At 41.5% G+C, this 18,243-nt stretch overlaps 1 protein-coding gene across 4 annotated transcripts; it reads right to left on the bottom strand.

The window, feature by feature from the left end:
* Positions 1–359: 359 nt before the first annotated feature.
* On the bottom strand, positions 360–14,275 carry rbm26 (RNA binding motif protein 26). 4 transcript variants are annotated; one of them, XM_058403409.1, is made up of 22 exons: positions 13,857–14,275; positions 12,179–12,297; positions 11,944–12,080; positions 11,670–11,758; positions 11,292–11,551; positions 10,744–11,004; positions 9,796–10,023; positions 9,516–9,686; positions 9,294–9,428; positions 8,868–8,979; positions 8,618–8,783; positions 7,519–7,689; positions 7,194–7,304; positions 7,028–7,102; positions 6,809–6,931; positions 6,525–6,599; positions 6,254–6,421; positions 6,011–6,136; positions 5,606–5,809; positions 5,384–5,470; positions 5,085–5,198; positions 360–4,146 (listed from the first exon to the last, which is right to left on the bottom strand). In XM_058403409.1, the coding sequence occupies exons 1-22, from the start codon at positions 13,913–13,915 to the stop codon at positions 4,057–4,059; spliced, it is 3,081 nt and encodes a 1,026-aa protein (XP_058259392.1). In that variant the 5' UTR covers positions 13,916–14,275; the 3' UTR covers positions 360–4,056. The 4 variants fall into 4 exon arrangements, with proteins under 4 accessions (XP_058259392.1, XP_058259391.1, XP_058259394.1 ...); XM_058403408.1 differs by having other exon boundaries at positions 361–4,146; positions 11,670–11,761; XM_058403411.1 differs by having other exon boundaries at positions 363–4,146; positions 6,011–6,115.
* Positions 14,276–18,243: the final 3,968 nt, after the last annotated feature.

The following is an 18,243-nucleotide window of genomic DNA, read 5'->3' as shown; positions in this document are numbered from 1 at the left end:
AGATGGCTGTTTTTTTCCCCAGCAAACTATTAATGCAGAAAAAATTCCACTCACCTTCACTGATCTCCCACAAACCTACACACAAATAAATAAATAAAAAAACAAAAGTACATCTTATCATTTTGTACTTTTTCCCCCTGAAACACAGCTTTGTGTGAGAGATGTGTGTGGAGCAGCAGCTTCAGCTCCCAGGTTTATAAACACATTTACAGTGCTTCATAAACTGTCTACCAGTTCACACAGCCAGGCTTTGGGGTAAAGAGGTGTTTATTCAATTCATCTGTATAGAGCTTTTAACCACAGACATCAGCAGCTATCAAGACCTAAAGAAACAGATGGAAAAAAATGATAAAGCTTAAAAGTTACTATTTTATCCCTAATGAAGCCTGAGGAGTTTATGGAAGGAGTCTCCAGTGTCAGAGAGCGCTTTGTAACAGTCAGGCGTAAAAGCTTTGTTTTTCAATATTTTATAATGTTAGGTACACTTCAATAGAGCGAAAACACAAGTGATAAGAGGAACAAATGGGATTTTATTCCACAATGAGGTTAAACAAATAAATAAAGAATTATAAATTCATGACAAAGTCAACAGAATGTTAAATAATGTGTGATATTTTTTAGACAGGTTTCTAACAATGTACAGTTTTAGCACCAAAGTAGCAGCGACAAAGTTGTAAATAAATAAATAAATAAATGGAAATGGTGTATATTTTGTCTGCTCCACAGAAAACAGACAGAAGAGCCGTTGATGAAGACCGACCGGATCGTCCCCGCTGTATTAGCGAACGTTCCACCGCCACCATGTTGCACTCCTGGGATGGGAACGCAGGGCCTCGCTGGTGTGGCACCGAAAACCCGATCAATTACGCTCAAAGATCACAAGCTGCACAGTCACACATCATTCGCTTTGCTCGTTAAGAGACCCGTCCATTCATCTTGCTGACGCAAATTAGAAACGAAAAGAGTCCTAAACAAACGAGGCGCGCGCCGTAAACGCGTTATCCGACACCCCGCAACACGCGCTAACCTCGTTAGCCAATATTTTCCGAGCTAAACGAGTTAGACGGAAACTCGTCTGACCCCCGTGTGCAAAGCTCACACTGAGCTCCGGCGCTTAACAAATCCATCACGGCATTATGGGAAGCTCCAGCTGGGCCGGGACTGGGCTCGCTGGGAAATAGAGGCGTGTTTAAAAAACATAATTTAATATCCATCACTTTTCCTCACAATGCGCTAATCTGCAGCGCGCCTGAGCCAGCAATGCTTGTTAGAACCCCGGGTTGAGGTCGAAGGTCGGCCAAAAGAATGACGAATGCCCCGCACGCGCGCGCACAAAGCAGCACGTCCTGCGTGGACCTAGTGTCCACTTAAAAGGCCCCTCGCTGAGCCAGACGACCTAAATTTGGAACGGAGCCGGCCTTTAGCGGAGAACAAATCGAATTCCTCACAATTAGCTGCCTTTAGGTGACAGGCTCCCGGGTGAGAGAGCCACACCGCCGCTCTGATTGGGTTATCACTCCTCTCCTGCGCCATGCAAATGTGACCGCAAGGAATTGTGGGAGAGAAAAGAAGAACCGGCCAGGAAACAGCACCAAGTCGTCAACATTTGCTCGTGTGAGCACCAGTCGAACGGGACGAATAAACAAAAAGTCGGAAAAGCAACAAGCGTCAGATTTATTTATTAAAAAAGCCCAAATAATGGAATACTACTAAAAGCTTGGCCTTGAAGAGAACTTGTTTCAGGAATGGCAGAATTCCAGTGTTCTTATGAACACAAAAACATTTTAAAAATCATCCACAAGTACACCCTGGACTGGAACGATTTCATACTGAGGGACGTCATGTACAGAGAGACAAGTGCATGCTTTAGCAGCATCATTAAGTCTCCTGCTCATCTCTTCGCTCCACTAATCCCTGATTATTTCAGCATCATGAACATTCATGCAGCTTTATATAGAGTGCTACAACCGTTAGTGATCAAAAGGTCATGGGTTCAAGCCCCAGCGCCGCCACTGTTGGGCCCTTCAGCAAGGTTCTTAACCCTCTCTGCTCCAGGGTTTTCACTGTGCTCTGACCGCATCTTCCTAACATCCCGGGATATGCCAAAAACACTGTGCTGTAATGTACACGTGACAAATATAGATGTCCGACAGCCAGCGTTTGATTAGAAAACAATCTGATTAGATATGTGTGTTTTGCTATGAAGTCCGACAACTCAATCCTACCGTGCTCTAGAAGACACTTAGACGTTTCCTAAACTGTGTATTCTGACACCTTTCTATCAGAACCAGCATTAACTTCTTCAGCAATTTGATCAACAGTAGCTCGTCTGTTGGATCGGATCACACCGGCCAGCCTTCTCTCCCCATGTGCATCAATAAGCCTTGGCCGCCCATGACCCTGTCGCTGGTTCACCACTGTTCCTTACTTGGACCACTTTTGATAGATACTGACCACTGCAGACCGGGAAGAGCTGCAGTTTTGGAGATGCTCTGATCCAGTGGTCTAGCCATCACAATTTGGTCCTTCGTCAAACTCGCTCAAATCCTTATGCTTGTCTATTTTTCCTGCTTCTAACACATCAACTTTGAGGACAAAATGTTGACTTGCTGCCTAATATATCCCACCCACTAACAGGTGCCATGATGAGGAGATCATCAGTCTTATTCACTTCACCTGGCACTGGTCTTAATGTTATGCCTGATTGGTGAATATCAGACATCAGTCTCAATAAAGCCAAGGATAATAAAGTGGGCATTTTTATCATAACGAGTATCAGTTGAGACAAGTCGAGCTTCACTCAAGCTTCTAAATGAGGAATAAAAACAACTCCACATAGCTCATGAACGGTTACAACAGGAAACATAAGCCCTAATGCAAGAACCACCCAAGTCCTGATGATGCCACAGCTATCGATGCTCTCTCTCTCTCCTTCATCAATCACAGCAACACTAGCAAAACATGGAGATCATTTCCTCTGAGTGTGTTACACTGCCCCCTGTGCCACGTGATATGCGACAGCTAGCAAATGACCGAACTATTAAAAAGTGAAGTGTAGGGCAAATCCTGGATCATAAAAAAAACCATGTAAAGCTCTTAGTGCTGAGAATAAACGAGGTAGGATATGACTGAGGAGAAGGGCTAAGCAGGTTGAAGGTGGTGGTGGTGGTGATGTCTGACGGTCCATGATGTGTGCTGATCTTCACGACCTCGGGACCAGTCATGAAAAAGAAAGAGACACAAAAACAAATTAATAAAATATAAATCTTCTCAGTTGTACACAAAAATATCAACAAGTCAGTTTACTACTGCAGCAAGGAACTAAATAGATTTTTTATAAAGTGCAAACTTCTTACCTTCCTCTTAAAGCTCGTCACTTACCGGTCACGTTCTCAGATTCAGGACCAAAAAAATAAAAAATTAATAGGAATTTTGCTCTTTTTGTGAGGATTGGGGGTGTGGGGGGGTTTGTTTTGAAATGGTCTTTATATTTTCAGCCATTTTTAGATTTTTTCCTTTCTTTTCTCTCTCTCTTTTTTTTTTTTTAAAACGAGTGCCGAAGCACCTCGCGTTTCTTTTCTTTTTTTTCCGCTTCTTTTTTTTCAGCTGATATTTTTTCTAGACCATTTCAATTCTTTATTTTTTTGACAGTTCAGAGTAAGCCGGGAGAAAAGCAAAGCAATCATACAAACCGTTAAAACTCATACATAAAATATGTACACACACACACACACTAGCTCAAAAGGCTACCGGAAGATGTACTACATGTGACCCCAAAAATGTGCTCTTTGAAATTAAAACCTCGGATTTTGTTTTTTTTACAAAATTAACGCGACTTCTAATAGAGTGGATTCACAGAAAAAGGTTTTTTTACATTGTGAAAAAGAAATCCTGCACAGTGCTGATGGAGACGTCGGCTCAGCGTTATACTGCTAATACATAAAACATGAATGGCATACTCGAGACAAACGGATTCTTAATTAAAAACAACCATTTGACCAAAAAATGAAATGAAAACAGGAAATGATGCGACAGTGGAGGCGGGGCTAGGCCTCTTCATCTGCGCCAGGAGCGTGGCTCGTTGTCGTCTTCTTCCTCGTCGTCATCCTGCAGCAGGGCGTCGTCCACCAGAGAGTCCTCCTGGAACTGGAGAAGGAAAGACGTGCTTCTTCAGCGTGATCATGTCGAGTGATTTCAATAAATATTTTATTCTCCATGTAAATCAGGTTATCCTCTCTGGCAGCTACCACACATACTCCAAAATTGATGATGTCATGATAAGACCCTATGGACACTCGTGCACACTCTTCAATCCTTGATACGCTGCACTCATGGCTCCATCTACTGGCAGCGTCCTAGTCTTGTCCTTATTTGATGACTAGATCAGTAAAAGTCAGTCCACTAACAAAAGACTCTGACTCTATGCTGAATTAACGGACAGTCTGAGTGTAATGACACAGAGGGGTCAGGAATCGATATTTGCACAGTACAGGGATGTAAGAGTTTTCAGACGTTTCAGTGCGGATGACCGTTTGAAAGCGATAACATGGACGCACAGTGTTTTAAGACACAAAACGCCGTCTTCAGATTTGTCCGGATTAGTGTAGACGTAGGCTAAAATGCCCCACTTTCAACTGCCTCTTTCTCAGATACTGTAGACCACAGAGGATAGAACATGTTATTGGAGCGATCAGGCTAGTCACAAGTCTCAGGCTCTCAGAGACAGAATGTGACCACATGAGCAGTGTGCTGTATGGATACGTTTACCCAGGATGGGAAACTCAATTGGATTAGATCATTAAGAGAACGCTGATCTGATATTTTCACACTGTCATGTATCACACCACGTTATATAGTGACATCCCTGCTCTTGTGCACTGATTTGTGTAGAAATAAAGCGTTACTGCACGAAGACCAGCCACACATTTGTTCCTCTCATAATCCTGACTAATCACAGACTCAACAAACCTGAATAAACGTGACTTAACCCTTTAGCCTGTTATGTGACGCACCGCTGTAGTTTATCACTGTGCTAATCTGATCTAACAATAGATGTGCTTATGTGAATGGGACATGAAGCTGACCTCCTCTTCCTCAGGCTCTGCCTCGTCAGCGTCGGCTGTGCTCAGAGAGACCGCTGGTTTATACCAGGACAGACGCAGCTCCTGATTGTTAAACCTCAAGCCATGAACGGCAGCCTGCAGAAGGAGGAAAAACGGTCAGGAGCATGAGACAGAGAGAGAGAGAGAGAGAGAGAGACACAGAGAGAGAGAGAAAGAGAAAGAGTTTTTCTTTAACTCATTCTTATTGCATGAGTGTGTGACCGTCAGTCAGGTAGAAAGAGCATGTGATCCCATTAAAGTGTGTGTGCATGCGTGTGTACCTGTTCAGCCTCTGCTCGGGTTCTAAAGGTGATGACCGCACTGAGACTGGAGTCCTCCATCTGACAGTCCTCAATTTCTCCAAATTGCTGATGGGACAAAAAGCAGACATTTATACACATGAATAATTTTATCTTCAGACACATTACATTTTACAGGAAGATGCTCATTCTGTAAAGATGTAGTGGAAAGTTGGTGGGTGTGTGTGTGTGTGTTAAACTTACAGCAAAGTGTGGCAGCAGATCCACTCGGTCAGCCTCGGTGAAGCCGCTGATCTCCAGAGCACGGGGTCGATGATCCACAACAGAGTGGGTAGGAACTCCCCTGGGTCTGCCTCTAATGCCCCTACCACGTCCCCGTGCCGATCCCCGACCCCGGGCATGGGCCCCCCTCCCTCGCCCTGGGGTCAGGATGCCCCGCTTAGCAGCCTGAGGAACGAGAAAAGGAGATTGACAGAGACGGTCAGAAGTGAGTGAATGAGAAAACCGTCTTCACAACCCCAAACGTTCTTGGTCTCCATAAAGAATTAAAACTAATAATGAAACACCACTGCCTCCTAGTGGCCGTTTCAGGGATTACAGGAAGCAGTGTGCAGAATAATCCATGTGCTTGTATGCGAGTGTGTGTACCTCGAGCTGCAGCTGTGTGTATCGGAGTTTGAGCTGAGCTGTGTCTTCTCCGGCTTGTGTTTTCTTGTAAAGATCGAGTTCAGTGTCCAGCAACTCCTTCTGAGCCTGAACACACACACACAATTCCTATGAGACAGAACCAAACAGTTTGCAGAACTGGGTTCTCTGGCACAGATACCGTATTGGGAACACTGCAACTACAGGTTGGAAATAGTAGTGTTGTGTGTGTGTGTGTACACATACCTGGGCCTTGGTTTTGATGCCACTATGCAGAGTGTGTGTGCTGGACAGACCCCTGATCTCCTCCTGCAGTTTGCTAATGCTGTTTGTAAGAGTGTTCAGCGTCTGCATCAACTGAGCTTTGTCTTCCGCTTTCATTGACTTGTTCTTCTCTAGCTTAGAGATCAGCAGCTGAACACACACACACACAGTCAACATTTCTCAAACAGTGAGCGGACCTCAGCAAAAATCTCTGACAGTAAAATGTGAAAAGCTGTGTTGTTCAGAGACTCACTTTCTGCGTATCAATGTGCTTCTCCAGGATCTCCTGCTTCTTCTTCCTCACATCCTGCTGCAGTTTTAACGCCTCCTTCAAGAAAACCCAGCAGAAATTATATAAGAAATTAAATAATTCAATACAGTTTGAGGTACATCCTGGGACATTTATAGTCAGAATTAAAGAATCAAAGACTTGTGGTCAAGCAAAATAATCAATAGAATGAGGAGCTACTTTGGACCATATTTGGCAGTTTTTCCTAAAACACCACACCCTAAAGCCTTTTACTCCTCGTGACTAACCTGCTTCTTCTTCAGTGCATCCTCGGAGCTGGCGGCAGTCCCTGTCACTACGCCCTTTTGTCCTGGTTTCATTGCAGCTGGGTTGTAAAACGTCTTCGTGAGTCCAGTGGAGGTGGAGAAGACCTGCAAAACGAGATTAAGACAAACGTCCGGTCTGTCTCAAGGACACAAAATGCACACATCAGACTGCTAACACGAAAAGAGAAAAAGATCAAGCACCTTTCCTTCAGCCGCTGCGGGTTTAGAGAAACCCAGCCGGTCTTTCACTGACGATCTGGTGGCGCTCTGTGAAGACTGGACGCAAACACACATGCATGGACAATTATAGAGGTAAATTGTTTAGCACAAATGTCGTAGTGCACAAAATACAATACAGTGCTCCAACCTGTGACGGAGGCGTGGCGTCCTGCAGCGGCTCTGTGCTGTTAGAGGGCAGAGGACCGAGACGATCTTTCACTGACTGCTTCAGACTGGTGGCTTCAGGCTGCGTCCCACCCTGATACGTCAGGAGACGAAAGAGATCTTACACTCACAACTGATGTAGATGCTAAAGCCTTCATATCATTGACCTCTTCACTGAGAGACTTATTCATGAAAAACATTTTAATATTGCACCAGTGTTTATAAATCTCATGGCTATGATTTAATCTCAAGTCTTAATAACACGGTGTATGTGTACAGCATATGTAGAATGGTGTGTGTGTGTGTACCACGTTGGGCGGGGTGTGTGTTTGGGTGCCAGGCGGCCCGTCCTCTCTGTGCCAGTACACTCTGATGAATCGGTTGTTGAGGACAGCCTCGGTACTGTGAATAGCACGCTTTGCTTCCTCTGGAGACTCGAACTGGATCAGAGCACTCTCAGGATCATTGTTATAGGCAACCTACACACACACACACACACACACACACTAATGAATCAGTGTTTCTGGAAATAGTTTAAAAATGATCACCTAGACTATATTGCCAAAAGTTTTGGGACACTCTTCCAAATCATTGAATTCAGGTGTTGGACTCGGCCCCTTAGTTCCAGTGAAAGGAACTCTTAATGCTTCAGCTTCATACCAAGACATTTTGGACAATTTCATGCTCTCAACTTTGTGGGAACAGTTTGGGGATGACCCCTTCCTGTTCCAACATGACTGCACACCAGTGCACAAAAGCAAGCTCCATAAAGACATGGATGAGTGAGTTTGGTGTGGAGGAACTTCACAGAGTCCTGACCTCAACCTGAGAGAACACCTTTGGGATGAATTACAGTGGAGACTGTGAGCCAGGCCTTCTTGTCCAACATCGGTGCCTGACCTCACAAATGTGTTTAACACTCTCCTAAACCTTGTGGAAAGCCTTCCCAGAAGACTTGAAGCTGTTATAGCTATAAACGGCGGGACAACTCCATATTACATTCATGTGCATGTAAAGGCAGACGTCCCAAAACTTTTGGCAATATAGTGTATGCTTAAAACCTCACTGTTCATAGTGTTTCACTGCAGAATGTATTATTAGAAGAAATACTTTAACACAGTTATTAAAAAAGGACAAAGGTTTAAAATGGAATTAAAAACACAACTTTATTTTAGTACTTATAATAGATAAACTGAGATAAAGTATCCATACACACGAAATTGAGAAAAAGAATTCTTGACCTTGCGATTTGGACAATGATTCCCCTTAGACGTTCCAAAGTGGGACAGACTTGACCTCAAAGCGCAAACCTGACTAAATAATGTTGCCTACCTAGACACTACTCACAAATAGAACATGCTGCATGGAGCTAATCTATGATGCGCTGTGAGACGACGCGGCTCTCACCTGCAGGTTGACGATTTTCCCAAATTTGCTGAAGTGCTCGTTAAGTCTGCTGATGTTGTTGAGCTCAGGCGGGATCTGACGGATGGCCAGCTTGGTGTTGGGCAGAGGAAGTGGAAGTGGCAGTTTCTTATGGTAGCCGTGATGGTTGGGCTTGTTGAAGTTCAGCCTGTTGAGAGGAAATAAATGGTAAGGTTTAAAGAGTAACATAAAAATGGCACTGTTTATCAAAACACAAAATGTTATTACTTACTTATCAAACCATGGTTTTTTCAAAGGAATGCCTCCATCATGATGGCCAGCCCCTCTCTTCCTGGAGTCTGATTCCAGAACGATGCGTGCATTATTGCTGTTCAGCATTTTCTCTATGGAGGTCACACAGAACAAAAAACATATATTACCACCACATATTTGGCCTCACTTCCTTTCAAATTCTTTCTATATTTTTAACATATAGTATATTTAAGAACGCACACAATTAACCGGACATCTCGGCCCAAACCATGTTACACAAACATGGATTAAAATAAAGAGATGAGAATATTGCTGTAGTATAAGAAGAATAAACACTTCTTTATTAAAAAAATAATCAGCTTGAGGGGGCAACAGTGTTTATTTTCCTCAAACAGTGTTGAAACAGTGTTTTATTTCTCTATAAGTGCCATATACAGGACATTACCTCGAGGAGGAAGATCCACTTCTCCCATGGTGAGGCCGATGAGGTTGGGTCTCTGGACGTTGACCCGGGGTCTATACGCAGGGCGCGAGTTCAGACTAGGAGCTTCGGGGTTATACACGTCCGGTTCAAATGAATCTATAGATAACACAACACAGCAAGATGTTTAGAGGACAGAGCCGACCTTCATGATGCTGGAATCCACCAAAGATGCAATGAGGTTACCCGAGGTAAAGAGGGGAGGTGGAGGCTGTGCGAGTGGGGGTCGGATGCCTGAAGTGACCAGGTGAAGAGGAGGCTGAGGGAGTAGAGGACGAGACGTGGAGACGATGGAGGGGACAGAGCTGGTCATGGAGTTTGGAGGAGCATCCAGTGCCGGGAGTGGTGGAGGAGGACCTGGACGCAACACAGAAAAAGTTTTATTGTGGCGTGTAATTGTTCCAGTTGGACACTAAAGTGGTCAGATCCTCACACTATAGCTAAGTGACGGGTAAGAAAACGTTACCTGCGACAGGTGGGAGGCCGCCTGGTGCCACAGGGGGCCGGAGATTAACCGGTGGAGGAGGGAGTAGACCCGGAGGTGGAGGCAGACCCGGAGGGGGCGGACCATCCCCGACGGGAAGTGGCGCAGGTGGGAAGGGGAGGATGCTTGGAAGGTTGACGTCCTCCACCACCACCGGATCGCTGCCGTGGTCGAATGGACACATATCACCTCGCATACAGAAACCTTTCTCTGTGTGATGAGGGAAAAAAATTTAACACAATGGTGACAAGTAAAAAAAAAAAATATTTTTTAAATATATTAACATACCAGTGTAACAAATTACAGCAGAATTGTTGCCTATAATTAATCCTGATGTGTCCAAATAAATAATACCTGTTACTTTGTGGCAAGTATAGTAGGCAATAACGAGGTAGTGAACCATTTTAATGATCAAATAAGACAATTTACATAATGTTGCATATACACCGCATCAGGCATAACATTATGACCACTTGTCTAATATTGTGTTGGTCCCCATTTTTGCTGCCCTGAACTGTTGAGGTATGGACTCCACTAGATCCCTGGAGGTGTGCTGTGGAATCTGGCACCAAGATGTTAACAGCAGAGGCCCCATCTTGCAATTTACAGGACTTACAGGATACTTTTGATAGATACTGACCACTGCAGAGCTGCAGTTTTGGATGTTCTGATCCAGTGGTGTAGCCATCACAATTTAGCCCTTCGTCAAACTCGCTCAAATCTTTACGCTTGTCCATTTTTCCTGCATCTAACAATCAACTTTGAGGGCAAAATGTTGACTTGCTGCCTAATATATCCCACCCACTAATAGGTGCCATGATGAGGAGATCATCAGTCTTATTCACTTCACCTGGCACTGCTGATAATGTTATACCTGATCGGTGAGCACATCATTAACACACTTTGACTGATATCTCAGACCCTCCTTACCATCGTAGTCACGACAACGCTTGCGTGAAAGGGGTGGAGCCGGTCTACCATACGGGACGTGGTCTTGGTGGAATTCAGACCAGCTCTCTGTGGTGCTGTTGCCATGGTGTGTGGGGGCGATGACAGTGATGGTGCTGCTGAGAGCGGGTACAGGGAAATGGGTGGAGCTAGGAGCAGAAGCTAGGGGTGGGGGAACGTAGGCCTCAGTGGCTCCGCCCTCTGGTCGCTCATGGTCATACTTTGGTTTTCCAGACTCCCTCTCTGTAGAATAAAAATAAAAACTGGTTACAACTGAATTAAACTCTCATTTTTATGCATATCAGGTCAATTTAAATGAATGGCATTTTAGCAGGAGGTGTGGCCTCTGGTTCACTCAGTCCCTGAGAAGGAGGCCTAGCCTCTGTTTTAGTCCGTTCCACTGATGGTGTGGCTCTGTGCTTTGGTCATTCACAGAGAAGGAGGTGTGGTCTCTGCTTTAGTCAATATTATCATTATGAATATAATAAACCAACAGTTTGGTGTGTGTGTGTGTGTGCGTGCATGCCAACCTCGACTTCTTGACCTGGAACGGCTACGTGAGCGCGTCCTGGAGCGTTCCCGCTCTCTGTCACGCTCTCGGTCTCGCTCACGCTCTCTTTCTCGGTCGCGGTCACGCACTCTATCTTTGCTCCAGCTGCGACTCCTGCTACGGCTGTAGCTCCGCCCCCTGCGGCGGTTGTAGCGCTCGCGATACGAGTCCCGTCTGGGCGGAGGACGCTCGTACTCTCGCTTTCTAGACCGATCATCTTTCTTACGCTCATCACTCCTCCTGTGAAATGGATCATCAAGCAGTAAGAATGTGTTAGGATAACGAAAGTAATTGATATTAATTATCGTTGTGGTTATTATTTAAAACCTGTGTGAGTGTGTGTGTGTGTGTGTTTTACCTGATGTCTCGGCTGTAACGTGAGCTGGACTGAGGACTGTGGTTCACTCTCCTGGAGAACTTCTTCTCCCGGTCATCATCCCGACTCACCTGCTACACACACACAAAATGGTAAAGCTTTTTCACATTCACACACAAAAACCAGTACACTCTCTCACACACACGCCCACACAAATACACTCTCTCACACACACGCCCACACAAATACACTCACACACAAACCAGTACTCTCTCCCTCTCTCTCTCTCACACAAACATATATACACGTCTCTCACCTCGTCTTTCTTCTGCTCGTCTTTGTCGGAGCGGGTGTGGCTCTCGGTCCTGCACGCGGAGCTCAGCATCTCAGCCTGAGGTAGGTAGCTCTTTGTGTTCACAGCTTCAAAAAGTTTATCCACAAACGTCTGAGTCTCTGCACAAACACAGCAGCGTCAGAAGCATACAGAAGTATTGAAATGCACAGAAAACATAATCAGATATGAACCGAAACGTAGCAAGCGTGATTCCCACCCTTCTGGAGGAATACATCCAACTGGTCTATGCATAGTGCTCTCAGCTCTTTCTCCGACTTGTCCTTCTTCACCAAGGCCACCACGTATTTAGCGAGCGCAGACGGGTCAGCGTCACATCTGCACACGGCACAGCAAACCAGAGAGACGTCCAGCAGGTTACATAGAAAGGAAGGAATAAAGGTACATGAGGAAGAGAGTCATAATATAATATATCATCTAATGACTTTGATTGTCTAATGATTTGCCTCTTCCAACCTCCTTCATACTGTATGAACAGCTGTAAAGTGTAATTTTAATAATAAATATGTTATTAAAATAAAACAGTAATTATTTCATGGGGCTGCAAAGACCTCTATACTAAACTGTCCATAAAGGGAAAAAAAGGAATGTATTTTATTAACATGAACTTTAAATCATTATTTTATAATTAAAATAATTAATTGATCATTTTTTACTGAATAAATTAAATATTAAAAATAATAATAATAAAAATAAATATTTTATTGTTTCACATCACCTCATTTTAAAGAAAATGTGGTTAAAATAAATATCTATATATATATAAAAAAAATGTATACATTTATACATTTATAACTGACATTTTGATTTGATGAATATTATTTTAATTACAATAAACATTTTTTTCATAGGAAAGATATTTAATAATTATTAATGTACTTTTGTATTCAAAATCATTGCTAAATAAAATAAAAGTTTTTAAACAAATCTTGCATTGAATACAATAATTATTTAAATTATTTAAATCATTTTTTACAAATAAAAATAAATAAAAAATTAACTCTGAAAGTGTGGAAAATATTTTATTTATATTTTTATATAATTTTATACAGCTCATTTTATACAAAAAAAAGGTTACAAAAAATTAACACTCTCGAAGCATGGAAAATGTTTAGTTTATATTTTTTATATAATTTTAAACACATTTTTTACAAAACAAAAATTTAAATAATATTTACCCCTCTCAAAGCATGGAAAATACTTTATATTTAATTATTTGTAATTTTATGATATTTGATAAATTATTCATTTTATTTTAAGACGTGATTAATTTCATTTATTTATTTATTTTTCTTCATTTTAAAAAATATCCTTGATGCACTTAATCCTTAAGAAGTGGAAAATGTTTAATTTATATTTATATATATATATATATATATATATATATATATATATATATATATATATATGTGTGTGTGTGTGTATATAGACATACATATATATATAGTCTCGTTTTATAAATCATTTTTTACAAAAATAAAAATCTCCCAAAGCGTGGAAAATATTTTATTTATATTTTTAAATAATTTTATGATATTCGAAGAATAATTGTTTTTATTTTAAGACGTGCTTACATTTATTTTATTTATTTATTTTTTCATTAAAAAAATTCTCTCTCTCTTAAGATACTCTTAAAACTTACGAATGACTTTTTTGTATTGTGACGAATTTTACAATTAAAATATATTTAATACCCACTCTGGACACATCCGTTCTATTATTATTATTATTATTATTATTATTATTACTTGACTGAATGATACAGCAACATCAAGTCCAGCTTCAAGCTAACTCAACATAGCTTCACAGTGCTAACACGTTAAGACAGAACTGAAACAGCGACTATGCTAGGCTAACATGCTAACCCGTGCACTTACATTGGTTCGAGGGTTTTGGAGAGCCAGGTCTTCAAGGCATCGAGGTTTTCAATCATCATTTTTTTTCAAAAGAAAACAAAAGAAAAACAAACCCCCAAAAACAACAACAACTCAGCTAAAGTGCTGAAGGTGGAAAAAGTGCTAAGCTAACAACACACCAGGCCAGGAATGCTAATACTAACGCTAATGCTACCCAGCCAAACTACGCGCAGTTTTCACTGATTATTCCAAGCATCTTATATTTAAACAGCAGAGCAGGCGGAGAGTGCAGTGTTTATATATTTTAGAGAGGAATTCGCCCCTTTACAAGAACTGAGATCCGACAATTTTGCATGAAAACGTCTAGAAAATATTCCCAATACTTTTCTCGATTTTTCCTCTCTTTCCCACAAATGGCGACTGTTTACTCGCGTTGCCAGATCTCGCGAGAATAAGCATTCGGCTCACTCTCGTTGGAAGGTCTCGCGAGAACACGTGATATTGCTAGAGGGCGTTTCTGTGGCCGTCATTCATTCATTCATTCATCCATTCATTCATTCATTCATTCATTCATTCATTCATTCATTCATAGCCGCACTATATGGCCAAATGTTGGCTTTTACTTGACCATCAGACTCATACACTATATTGCCAAAAGTTTCATTGAGTTCAGGGGTTGGACTCGGCCCCTTAGTTCCAGTGAAAGGAACTCTTAATGCTTCAGCTTCATGCCAAGACATTTTGGACAATTTCATGCCCCCTTGGATGACCCCTTCCTGTTCCAACATGACTGCACACCAGTGCACAAAGCAAGGTCCATAAAGACACGGATGAGTGAGTTTGGTGTGGAGGAACTTCACAGAGTCCTGACCTCAACCTGATAGAACACCTTTGTGAGCCAGGCCAAAACTGGGACGTCTGCCTTTACATGCACATGAATGTAATATGGAGTTGTCCCGCCCATTGCAGCTATAACAGCTTCAACTCTTCTGGGAAGACTTTCCACAAGGTTTAGGAGTGTGTTTATGGGAATTTCTGACCATTCCTCTAGAAGCGCATTTGTGAGGTCAGGCACTGATGTTGGACGAGAAGGTCTGGCTCGCAGTCTCCGCTCTAATTCATCCCAAAGGTGTTCTATCAGGTTGAGGTCAGGAGTCTGTGAAGTTCCTCCACACCATATTCTCTCATCCATGTCTTTATGGACCTTACTTTGTACACTGGTGGGCAGTGAACCCCTGAAACACAACACCTAAATTTAGTGATTTGGAGGGGTGTCTCAAAACTTTTGGCAATATAGTGTATGTTCATGTTGAACATTTTATTCCCCTTTTACTCTTATAATAAACTACAATCTTCAGTGAAAGCATTCTGCTAGGTGCTGGAGCGCCAGCTGTGGGGATTCTTTATAAGTGAAATAAAGCTCTGATGTCGGCTGTGGAGGACTGGGGAGCGGTCAGCGTCCCAGTTCGTGACACGTTGGTCTCTATTCACTTTCCTACATTACCCACAATGACAGAACACACAATTATCACAGAGATCACTAAAGACCTGATCCATAGCACTACATTCACACAAAGAGAGATTTTTCTTTTTCGTAAGTAGGTGTTCTTACTACTGGTTGCCACGGTAACAATTTTTATCACTGTGTGATGGTGTAACTAACATTCTCTGTTTTTCTTGTAGCTAAAATAAAAACATTCTGGATGGTTTGTGTTTAAAATCCAGCTGTGTTTATCTGCATCATATCATACGAGATAGATAGATAGATAGATAGATAGATAGATAGATGGATAGATAGATGGATAGATAGATGGATAGATGGATAGATAGATGGATGACATCACAGTCCGCACGTTAAGACACACACAAACACACACACAGACGATGTGAACAACTTTTCAACACAACTTTAATCATCATTCTCTGAGTGTGTATACAAAGCATTTCTTTTTTTTTTATTTTTTTTTTTTAAATCTGTACAGATCAGGAGACATTTATTTATTTATTTATTTATTTATTTATTTCAAAACTCACTCATCTCTCACAAAGGGTCGTACCTAGAAAGTGCCAAAAAAAACAAAACAAAACCAAAAAAAAACAATTTGGACGGACAAAATAAAAATAAAAATCATGCTGTACATACAGTATATATATATATATATTTAAATAAGCACACACACACACACACAACCATTGGTGACGGTTAAATCACAGGTCTGATATGATTAAATCAGATTTTTTTTTTCTTTGTGGAATGCTGCAACAGGTGAAAGGTCACGGAGCAGGACATGGCTCTAAAATCAGGGCAGGGAAGTCTGGGAATTTCAAAGGCACTCCATTTTTCCATAATAAAGGAAAGGAATTATTAAGAAAACAAAACCTATTAATAAACAACAACAATAACAACAAGAAGACTCTGAAGTGTAAGGAAGAAGGTCCGGCGTGTAAAAAAGAGACGTCTAAAAAAAAGTTGCTTATGATGACCGGTCTCGTAGTGTTTATTAGCTTCATCTCCGCTTCTGCAGTTCCAATACACACACAGGAAGCACGTGGTAAAGAAAAAAAATAAAGAAAACACACCCGAGGGTCACGTCCCAAACGCTAGGATGCTGGTAAGGTACGCATGAAGCCCAAACTCATAGCTAGGTTATAAACGGCTTATAAGCTGGAATATGGAAAGCTGGTGCTGTTGTAGAAAAATTCCTATACGACTGTGAGCTTTATTCCTCTTACAACGCCGCAATTCATTATTTATTTATTTATCTATCTATCTATCAATGAATGAATGAATTCCTCAGCAGGGATCTCGAGGGAGAGAGTACATGGTGAAGAACACCTTCTCGTTTCTATGGCAACAGAGGGCGGAAGGAGTCTCCAGTCTGAGGAGTGTTTGAGCTCGATATTTATATATCGATAAATATATATAGATATATATTTATTTAAATCACAGAAACGTTCAAATGTAACTGGGTGAAAAATACCACGTCATTATAAACAAAAACAAAAACAAATGAATGAATTAATTAATGTGATGTCATAATGAGTTCTACAGCATTAATTACTTACGTAATCAATTTTATTTATTTATTTATTTATTCATTCATTCATTCATTCATTCATTCATGACGACACATGGTATTTTTCACTAGTTACATTTGAACGTTTCTGTGATTTAAATGAATAAATAAATAAATATTGAGCACAAACACTCCTCAGACTGCAGACTCCTTCCGCCCTCTGTTGCTATAGAAACGAGAAGGCGTTCGTCACCATGTATTCTCTCCCTCGAGATCCCTGCTGAGGATTCAGAACTTTGTTAAATATCTAAAATAAATATTATTATTGTAAATAAATACATACATAAATAAATAAAAAAAACTACACAACTGTTCTAAGTGATTGATGTGTATATATAAATATATACATACACGCACACAAATACACTCACACACATACAAATACAATCACTCACTCACTTCATAAGAATCTTATAACTGTTAATAAACAGGAGCACATGTCTGCATCGTTAATAACGCTAACGACTCCACAGCACACAACCTAGGGTTAGAACCAACTGACAGAACACACAGTTTCCGTGCTCGAGCAGCGCTATGAAGCGTTATTACATTCACAAAACCCTGTAGCACTTTCTATGAAGGCTATACGCGCTGCATAGTGACTTCATATCCGTTCGTGTTATAATGCCCTCATGACGTTTTATAGACCTTGATGGAACTGCGCATGATGTGTAATTAGGGTTTATAATGCTTTATAAACACTTTATAACAGAATACATCTTCTCACAATTCCAACATTATGCACACAGCTTATAATGCATCATGCTCTATAACATGTAATAAACAGTTATAACAGCATTATAACAGGATTACATACATGTCCGGAGTTTATTACACATTATCCTAACGTTGGCAGACCGCGTTACCTCCCGGAATTATTACATTATGTTACGTGTGTTTATAAGCCGTTTATAACGCTTCATGAATCTGGGCTTCGGGGCATTTCTGAAGATGATGACGTGAATTAATGTGAAATCTAAGGGATGAAGGATAGCGTTTGGGACCCGCCCCTATTAACCCAGAGCAAGCACCACATCACCCCATCGTACAGGAAGCACACGGCAGAGCACCATGCCCTCGATGACATCATCACTCAGGAATTTGGCATTGAACAGGATCTGGTCAGAGAGACTAAAGACACACCGATGATCTGTGATCACGTGACGCCGAAGACACGTGACGCTAAGATCTGAAGGTTTTTATCTACAGAGTGTGAAGGTTAAGGCTGGATGAGGCGACAAACATCGCACCATTAGAAAGACATGACGGAAGGTCCTTCGTGAAACGTCCAGATTTTCTGTTTTTTGTTCTTTCGTTTTATTTTTAAGGAA

Source organism: Hemibagrus wyckioides, linkage group LG11, assembly GCF_019097595.1.
Source record: "Hemibagrus wyckioides isolate EC202008001 linkage group LG11, SWU_Hwy_1.0, whole genome shotgun sequence".
Taxonomy (NCBI): domain Eukaryota; kingdom Metazoa; phylum Chordata; class Actinopteri; order Siluriformes; family Bagridae; genus Hemibagrus; species Hemibagrus wyckioides.
The sequence above is the reverse complement of the archived record's forward strand: the minus strand, read 5'-3'. Positions and strand labels throughout refer to the sequence as shown.